Source organism: Chiloscyllium plagiosum, unplaced genomic scaffold, assembly GCF_037043375.1.
Source record: "Chiloscyllium plagiosum isolate Xiang-an unplaced genomic scaffold, Cpla_swu_hap1 HiC_scaffold_20, whole genome shotgun sequence".
Taxonomy (NCBI): domain Eukaryota; kingdom Metazoa; phylum Chordata; class Chondrichthyes; order Orectolobiformes; family Hemiscylliidae; genus Chiloscyllium; species Chiloscyllium plagiosum.
Genome location: NW_028270158.1, coordinates 734,515 through 744,568, shown reverse-complemented (window position 1 = coordinate 744,568; position 10,054 = coordinate 734,515). Strand labels below are relative to the sequence as shown.

Genomic DNA, 10,054 nt, shown 5'->3' with positions numbered 1-10,054 from the left:
TTTCACCCTTCACCCCTCACTTCCTGCCTGTCTCCTAGTAACAATGGCCAAGCTCATCGGCCAGCGAGTGCAGGGAAACCTTTGGGAGGAGATCTGTGCAGGTAATGGTCAGTGATGGTCAGTGAGAGTGAGAGTGAGAGTCAGTGAGGGTCTGTAATGGTTAGTAAGGGTCAGTAATTGTCAGAGGGTCTCTAATTGTCAGTGAGGGTTAGTGAGGGTCTGTAATGGTCAGTGAGGGTCAGTAATAGTCAGTGATAATCAGTGGTGGTCACTGGCGGTCAGCAGTGGTCAGCTTTGGACACTGGTGGTCAGTGATGGTCAATAATGGGTACCAAATGTTTTGGTCTTTCTGAGGCAGAAAATTCCACAGGCTCAGAACTCTCTGGATGAGAAGTTTCTCCTCTTCTTAGTCTTAGCCAGTACCATTAAATTTTGCTCACAATTCTGGACTCCCAAGGCATCCGGAACATCCTTCCTGCATTTACCCTGTCTAGTCCTGTTAAAATTTTATAGATTTCAATAAGATCCCCCCCTCATTCTTCTAAACTCCAGTGAATATTGTCCTAACCAATCCAGTATTTCTTCATACATCAGACCAGCCATCCCAGTAGTCAATATGATAAACCTTTGTTGCATTCCCTCCACAGAACATCCTGCCTCTGTAAAAGGAGACCAAAACTGCACATAACACTTAAGGCATGGTGTAATAAAGGCCCTATACAATTGTAGCAAGCCATCTCTACTCCTGTACTCAAGCATTCTTGCTCTGAAGGCCAACATACTATTTGCCTTCTTCAAGAGCAGCTCCATCTGCATGCTTACTTTCAGCAAATGGTGTTCAAGGGCACCCTGGTCTCAATCCCAATCCCTTTCCCTTTCCCAATCAATTACCATTCAGATAAAAATCTGCATTCTGTTTTTGCTACCAAAGTGAACATTTATCCACATATTACTGCATCAGCCATTTTCTCACTCATCCAGCTTGTCCAAATCGCTCTGAAGCATCTTTGCATCCTCTTCATTGTTCACCCTCCCATCCAGCTTTGTGTCATCTGCAAACCTCGAGATATTACATTTAGTTCACTGTCTAGATCATTAGTCTATATTGTGAATGGTGGGATCCTAGCACTGTTCCTTGTGATGCACCACTAGTCACTGGCTCTCAGAAAATGATCCCTGAAAGGGTAGGTCTAACATATGAGGAACGGCTGAGGATCCTGGGATTGTATTCATTGGAGTTTAGAAGATTAAGGGGAGATCTAATAGAAACTTACAAGATAATACATGGCTTGGAGAGGGTGGACGCTAGGAAATTGTTTCCGTTAGGCGAGGAGACTAGGACCCGTGGACACAGCCTTAGAATTAGAGAGGGTAAATTCAGAACAGAAATGCGGAGACATTTCTTCAGCCAGAGAGTGGTGGGCCTGTGGAATTCATTGCCGCAGAGTGCAGTGGAGGCTGGGACGCTAAATGTCTTCAAGGCAGAAATTGGTAAATTCTTGATGACACAAGGAATTAAGGGCTACAGGGAGAATGCGGGTAAGTGGAGTTGAAATGCCCATCAGCCATGATTGAATGGCGGAGTGGACTCGATGGGCCGAATGGCCTTACTTCCGCTCCTATGCTTATGGTCTTATGGAGTCATTTATTGCTATTCTTTCTTTCCTGTCAACTAGACAGTTCTCTATCATGTAAGCACACTGCTCCAATCCCATGTACTTTAACTTGACTGTTACGTGGGACTTTATCAAAAGCCTTCTGAAAATCCAAGTAAATCACTGGCTCACCTATCAACTCTACCAGCTGTATCCTCAAAATATTGCAGTAGATTTATCAAGAATGGTTTTGATTTTGTAAATTCATGTTGATTTTGACCAATCATGTCACTGTTTTCCAAATGCTCTGCAATTAAATCTTTTATAATGGTGTGTAGCATTTTGTCCAACTGATGTCAGGCTAACTAGTTTATAATACGTTGTATTTTTAAAAGTCCAATGAAAATACATCCAGTGGTGGGTGGGATGGGACAGAATGTAAAATACACCTTGTGGGCATGAAATTTGAGCGTACTGACTCTTAGACAGAGAGTTGTTACTTGCCCATTCCTGTCAGATCAAGTTTGGTAAAGAGTGGCCATGTCATTGACACGTTTTCAGGAAAAGAATATGAAAGAAGAGCCTCATCCCCTATCTCTCACTGCTACTAGCAAGCATTGCCTATAATAGGAGGCATCAGCGACATTTGTTTGCTGAACACAAACTGAAGATAATCTACTTCTTCTGAACAGCAGACCACCTCTCAAAGGGAAAGTGCAAAACCAAATTGTTACTACAGTGGAAGGCTCTTGTAAAAGTAAGCACAAGAACGATGCAAGTTAATGGTCATGACACTGGAGGCATTGGTTCTACAGCTGAGCAAGAGGAGAGGCTGATGATCATGCACATGAGGACAGGAGATCCTTAAGGACTACCCTCAGAAAGGAATGGGAGCAGTGGCCATGGAAGTCGACTTTCCAAACCTGGACCAATGACCTTACAGGAATGCCGCAAAAATAAAGTCTCACAATCTCACGTGGGTGGTTGAGATTAATGAATAAATCTTCCAGTGAGTTTTCCTACCCAGCCTCCACCAGCATCTTCTGCTGGTGACCTGTTGAACATGGTTGAGTATCACTGTCGCTGGGTCAAAATCCTGGAATTGCTTGCCTGAGGTCTACCTACAGTACATGGACTGCAGCAGTTCAAGAAGGTAGCTCACCATCATCCTGTCAAGGGCATCTTGAGAATAGATAAATGCTGATCAAAAGATGCTGGACAGCCAGCAACCCTCACTTCCCATGAGTGAGTTAAAAATAGTGGGGTTACATTAACTACCTTCTAATGTATTGGAACTGTTCCAGAGTCTATAGAATCTTGAAAGATGACCATCCACAGATGCTGCCAGATCTGCTGAGCTTTTCCAGCAATTTTTTGGGGCATTTCTTATAGTATTCTGGGATGTAGAATATTGAGGGGATTCATTTGCCTTTAATCCTATTGGGTAAAGGGACAGTTGGAAAGTGGGAGGCTTACAAAAAATAAGATAACAGGGGTCCAGAGGTAGTATATTTCTGTTAGTGTGAAGAACAAGTCTGATAGGTGTAGGGAATGCTGGATGACTAGAGAACTTTGAGGTTTTGGTCAAGAAGAAGAAGAGGGCACATGTCAAAAATAGACAGCAGAGATCGAGTGATCCTTAGAAGAGTATAAAGGCAGTGGGAGTATACTCAAGGGAAATCAGGAGTACAAAAAGGGGATATGAGATAGTTTTGACAAATAGGATTAAGGAGAATCCAAAAAGATTCTATAAATACATGAAATACAAAACATTAACCAGGGAAAGAATAGGGCCCCATAAAAATCAACAAGGCCATCTATGTGTGGAATCGCAGGTGATGAGTAAGGTACTAAATGAGTATTTTGCTTCAGCATTTATCAGAAGGATATGGAGCTTAGAGAAATAATTAGTGATATATTGAAAAGTGTCCATATTATAGAGGAGGAGGTGATGAAGGTCTTAAAACACATAAAATGGATAAATCCCCAGGACCTGATTAGATGTATCCCAGAACCTTGTGGGAACCTAAGGAAGTGATTGCTGGGCCCCTTGCTCAGATATTTGTATCATCAATGGTGAAGTGCTGGAAGGCTAGAGGGTGGCTAGTATGTGGCCACTATTTAAGAAAAGTGATAAAGAACAGCCAGGGAACTATAGACTGGTGAGCCTGATGTCAGTAGTGGGTAAATTGTTTTAGGGATTCCTGAGGGACAGGATTAACATGTATTTGGAAAGGCAAGGACTGATTAGGGATAGTCAACATGGGAAATCGTGTCTCACTAAGATGAAGAAGTGAACGTTGATGAAGACAGTGAACGTTGATGAAGACAGTGAACGTTGTCTATATGGACTCCAGTAAGGCATCCAACAAGTTTTTGCATGGTAGACTGGTCAGCAAGGTTAGATCACATAGAATCCAGGGAGAGCTAGCCAACTGGTTACAAAATTGGCTTTAAGATTGGAGACAGAGGGTAGTGGTAGAGGATTGTTTTTCAGATTGGGGGCCTATGACCATCAGTGGGCCACAAAGATCAGTGCTGAGTCCACTGCTTTTTTCATTATGTAAAAGATTTGGGTGTGAATATAGGAAGTATGGTAAGTAAGTATGGCAGATGACACCAAAATTGGAGGTTTAGTAGACAGCGAAGAAGGTTTCCTCGGAGTACAATGGGATCTTGATCAGATAGCCAATGGGCCGAGGAGTGGCAGATGGAGTTTAATTCAGTAAATGCGAGATGCTGCCTTTTGGGAAGGCAAATCAGGCAGGGCTAATACACTTAGTGGTAGAGTCTGGGGGAGTGTTGCCACACAAAGAGACCTTGTGATGCAGGTTCAGAGTTCCTTGAAAGTGGAGCTGCAGATAGACAGGGTAGTGAAGAAGGTGTTGGTATGCTTGTTTTTATTGGTCAGTGCATTGAGTATAGGAGTTGGGAGGTCATATTGCTGCTGTATAGGACATTGGTTAGGCCACTTTTGGAATACTGCATTCAGTTCTGGTGTCTCTGCTATAGGAAAGATGTGAAAAATTGAAGGGTTCAGAAGAGATTTACAAGGATGTTACCAAGGTTGGAGAGTTATAGGAGAGAAGTTATAGGGAGAAGCTGAATAGGCTAGGGTTATTTTCCCTATAGTGTCAGAGGTTGAGGTTACAAAATCATGAGGGGCATAGACCAGGTAAATAACCAAGGTATTTTCCCCAGGGTAGGAGAGTCCAAAACTAGAGGAAATACGTTTAAGAGGAGAGGGGAAAGATTTAAAAGGGACCTTAGAGGCAACGTTTTCACACAGAAAGTGGTACATGTATGGAGTGAGCTGCCAGAGGAAGTGTTGGAGGCTGGAACAATTACAACATTTAAAAGGCATCTGGATGGGTACATGAACAGGAAGGGTTTAGAGGGGTATGGGCCAAATGCTGACAGGTGAGACTAGATTAAGTAACGATATCTGGTCAGCATGCATGAGTTGGTTCAAAGGGTCTGTTTCCGTGCCATACAACCATATGACTCTGTAACTTCTTGTCAAAATAATTGATATTTATACTGTTCTTGAAACAAAAGCAGCAATTCTAAAGATTTCCTTTACCAAGTATAGTGCTGCAGTGATGGGAAATTAAAATACACAAATCAATCCAGTTCTTCCAAGTTATTACATGGTCATGTAAGTTTTCAACTTTTGGTCATTTAAACGTATTCATTAAATAAATGTGGCTGGTTGCGCTGCTGGATTTTTCAACATGCTTTGCTGCCAGTTCCACACTATTGGCTGAAACTTCATCTTCAGGACAGAAAGATGGGACTGTATGATGAGCACACTTGTCTTAAACTTGGACAAGATCACCACATCCACATTCAACCATCTGACATAAAATGGATCATGTGCCTCACCAATAGATGTTTCAAAATTGTGGCGATACAGTGGCAGTTTTCGAGCTACTGAACCTGGTGCTTATCCACATCCATCTGCTTTTCTTTTCCTTTCTTTTGTTTCTTTTTACACGTGCTTTTTCTTCCTTTAAAGTTTTATACCTTTCTGCCTCGGTTGCAGCAGCATTGGCGAGAATGAATCCCGAGTGGAATGGCGGCTCAGGATGGAAGCACAGGTCTGCGAAGTGGTGAGCCCAAGTAAATTACAAAAATGAAGGTGCCCGGTAGTGGTGGCAGCAATGCCCAAATGAGGCGGATGCAGTTTTATGTCAGCACAAGGTCTCCCAGCGAGCAACGGCTTAATCCCCTGGTCTAGACTTGCAGGCTGAGCTAAAACTCCAGGTCCGTGGCTAGCTGGACACCTGACAATGGAGACAACAAAGGAGGCAAGTTTGGTCCCAGTGTAGGAAGTTCCAGCGGCAGAAGCAGTGTGGCAAAGCGTGGTTGCACTAGTGTAGTTGGTTTAGCTGCAGGGACTTGAGGCATTAGGGTGGAGGAGCCCGATCCTAGCATGTAGCTGAGCTAGAAGCAAGAGCTGTTCCAAAGACCACCTAACTTTATTGAGATAAGACAATAAGATGAACTTTACTGTTTTATTTTTCTGTCTTTTCATTTATTTTCTGTGTTTTAAGATGGCACCAGATGGGGTGGCACAGTGGCTCAGTGGTTGGCACTGCTGCACATTCTCCCCGTGTCTGTGTGGGTTTCCTCCGGATGCTCCGGTTTCCTCCCACAGTCCAAAGATGTGCAGATTAAGTGAATTGGCCATGCTAAATTGCCCGTAGGGTTAGGTGAATTAGTCAGGGGTAAATGTAGGGGAATGGGTCTGGGTGGGATGCTCTTTGGGGGGTTGGTGTGGTATGTTGGGCCGAAGTGCCTGTTTCCACACTGTAGGGAATCTGATCAGAGAGTGGTGACACTAATCAACATTTTTCACTGTGTTTGTAATAAATACACGGTAAATAAATCAAATCAATCAAATCAAATCAATAGTTTTAATTTTTTGATGGTGTGAGAGGGTGGAATAGAAGAAATTATGCCATTTAATTTGGCTCAGTGAAAGAATGGTTTGTCTTACATAAATCCTTGTGAGCTGTTGACAATAGATTATAGCTTTGAGAAAAGTAATTGCCCTGGAGGATGTCAAAACGAAGAATCAACATTGTTGTTATTAGAGTGTCCAAATATGATCGATGGGATGTCTGTCTCCTTATACTTGCATCATGTTCAATTGCAGGTACATTAGACTGTCTCCTACTCTGATTCATTCTCTCCCAGCATATCAAAACAATTTATTTAAATCTCCCAGTTTTTTTTCTTCTGTCAGACTTCTCAAATTCAAATTTGAAATAGCTTTTTTTTTGACATAACCATTTCAGCTATCTAGGGTTCTGACCTGTTTCCCACTACTCAGAATTTTCAAAGGAAGAAAGTTTTAATGGAGATAAAAAACAAACTTGGCAATCAACTCGTGTCTAGGAGAAAGTGAGGTCTGCAGATGCTGGAGATCAGAGCTGAAAATGTGTTGCTGGAAAAACGCAGCAGGTCAGGCAGCATCCAAGGAGCAGGAGAATCGACGTTTCGGGCATGAGCCCTTCTTCAGGGCTTCTTTCTGAAGAAAGGCTCATGCCCGAAACGTCGATTCTCCTGCTCCTTGGATGCTGCCTGACCTGCTGCGCTTTTTCAATCAACTAGTATCCACTAAGTATAATATTTGACATAAATTGGCTGCATTGATAAGACACAACATTACCCTCTTTTCTCCACTGATGCTGTTAAGTAAAACAAAATCTATAATGTTTTTGGGTGGTTATGCAGTTTCATAACTCTAATTCTTATAATGTCCTTAACATAAATTCTGCACCACCATCCCCTCCTCTCTTGACTTAGCCAACAAATGTAAGAGGCACTCTACTATGAAGCAAATTGTGAGTGATTAATTCATTATAACCGTTCTCCTCATGCGTAAGAATGGAAAAAATGTTTCCTCTACTTCTTCACTTATAAAGTAGGAAAACGTGGCTAATTGTTTTCTTTATTCTTTCACTGGTAAGACTAGCATTTGTTGCCCATTCCTAATTGCATTTGAACTGAGTGACTTGCTTGACTGTTACAGGGAGCAGTTAAGAGTCAACCACATTATTGGAGGTCTGGAGACACATGTGGGCAGATTTCCTTCCCTGGAGGACATTAGTGAACCAGATGGGTTTTTACATCAATTGATGATAGTTGTCATGGACACCGTTATTGAGACCAACTTTATATTCCAGATTTATTAATTGAATTGAAATTCCACGTGTTGCTGAGGGATTTCAACTTATGTACCTGGAGCATTAGTCTAGATTTATAGATTAGAAGTCTGGTGCCAGCCAGAGAGCATCTATTCTAGATCTGGTAATGTACAATGAAATATTGTTAATTAATGATCTCATAGTGAACGTACTCCCAGGTATCATTTACCATAACGTAACTGAATTTTACTTCAGGTTTGAGGGAGGGAACACTAGACGTAAGACCAAATGTATAGAAAGGGAATAGTGGGTTATAGATCCTGCAAGTAAAAGTGGGTGGCACGGTGGCACAGTGGTTAGCACTGCTGCCTCACAGCGCCAGAGACCCGGGTTCAATTCCCGCCTCAGGCGACTGACTGTGTGGAGTTTGCACGTTCTCCCTGTGTCTGCGTGGGTTTCCTCCGGGTGCTCCGGTTTCCTCCCACAGTCCAAAGATGTGCAGGTCAGGTGAATTGGCCATGCTAAATTGCCCATAGTGTTAGGTAAGGGGTAAATGTAGGGGTATGGGTGGGTTGCGCTTTGGCGGGTCGGTGTGGACTTGTTGGGCCGAAGGGCCTGTTTCCACACTGTAAGTAATCTAATCTAATCTAAAAAAACAGTTTTAATATGGAAGGACAAAATGTGTTGGCGCAGGCTTTGAGGGCCGAAGGGCCTGTTCTTGTGCCATACTGTTCTTTGTTCTTCTTTGTTTGTTGTGTGAAACCACTGCCAATTGTCAGGAAAAATACCACCTGGCTCACGAATGTCCTTCAGGGAAGAAAATCTGCCACCCTTATCTGGTCTGGCCTGTATGTAATTTCAGAGCTGAAAATGTGTTGCTGGAAAAGCGCAGCAGGTCAGGCAGCATCCAAGGAACAGGAGAATCGACGTTTCGGGCATAAGCCCTTCTTCAGGAAGCCTGAAGGGCTTATGCCCGAAACGTCGATTCTCCTGTTCCTTGGATGCTGCCTGACCTGCTGCGCTTTTCCAGCAATACATTTTCAGCTCTGATCTCCAGCATCTGCAGCCCTCACTTTCTCCTCCTATATGTAATTTCAGACCCAGAGCAAGGTGGTTGACTCTTAACTGCCCTCTATGCAAATAGGGATGACAATAAATGCTGGCCTAGCCAGTGACATCCACATCAATTGTAAGGGGATTAGACAGACATCTCTGTAGCCACAAGCAAGACTCTAGAACAGTATGTTGCCTCCTTGGTGTTAGGGTCAAGGATGCCTCAAAGTAATTTCAGTATATTCTGGGTTTTCTTCATTATTTAGGAATGACAGACAAAAAGGAAATGCCAATGGAGTTATGTTGCTTGTTAAAGAATAAAATTAACGCAACATTCAGAAAGAATATTAGCTCTGACGATGTGAAATCTATATTGGTTGCACTGAGAAACACCAAGAGGCAAAAAGCATTAGTGGGGTTTTAAATAGACCCCCAACCTGTAGAGATTATGTTGGCAATGGCATTAAATAGGAAATTCGAGATACAAATAATAAAGGAACATCTGAAATTATGATTTGGAGGTGCCAGTATTGGACTGGGGTGTTCAAAGTTAAAAATCACACAAGACCAGGTTATAGTCCAACAGGTTTAATTGGAAGCACTAGCTTTCGGAGCACTGCTGCTTCGTCAGCAGGGTGTGATTTTTTAAAACTCTGAAATTATGGGTGATTTAATTCTGCATCTAAATTGAGAAAATCAAATGAATATCAACAACATGGAGGAGGAAATCTTGAAGTGTATATGGAATGGTTTTCTGGATCAATACATTGAGAAACTAACTAGAGAACAGGCCAGGGAGCATCTGTGGAGAAAAAGCAGAAATAACATTTCAAGTCCAGTGACCCTCCTTCAGAACTGGATCACAATGAGTTCTAAAGAAAGGTCATTGTACTTGGAACATTAATTTTGCTTTCTCTCCACAGACAGTGCCAGACCTACTCAGTTTCTCCAGACATTTCTGTTTTTGTTTCAGATCTGCAGCATCTGGAGTTCTTTGTTGTATTTCAGAGAACAAGAGTCATCCTAGTCTGGGAATTGTGTAATGAGAAAGGAAAAATTGGCATTCTACTTGTGCAAGCCCCTTTGGGGATGAGCGATCATAATGTGATAGACTTCCTCATCAAAATGAAGAATGACATAGTTGATTCTGCGACTGAGTTCTGAATATAAACAGAGGAAATATGAGATGTGCGTTGGCTGTAATAGATTCGGGAATGTTACTTAAAGAAATGACAATAGCAAACATTCAAA

The 10,054-nt window shown here is 42.4% G+C and overlaps 1 protein-coding gene across 2 annotated transcripts in view; it reads left to right on the top strand.

Annotated features, from left to right (window-relative positions):
* Window positions 1-43: 43 nt before the first annotated feature.
* iqck (IQ motif containing K) overlaps window positions 44-10,054 on the top strand; it is a 99,451-nt gene continuing 89,440 nt past the window's right edge. The window contains exon 1 of one of the 2 annotated variants that reach the window (XM_043712177.2): window positions 44-101. In XM_043712177.2, coding sequence (XP_043568112.2) covers window positions 44-101 — 58 coding nt within the window. Of the gene's footprint in view, window positions 102-198; window positions 1,540-10,054 lie in introns of those variants that run through there. The other variant, XM_087997573.1, reaches the window with a different exon arrangement.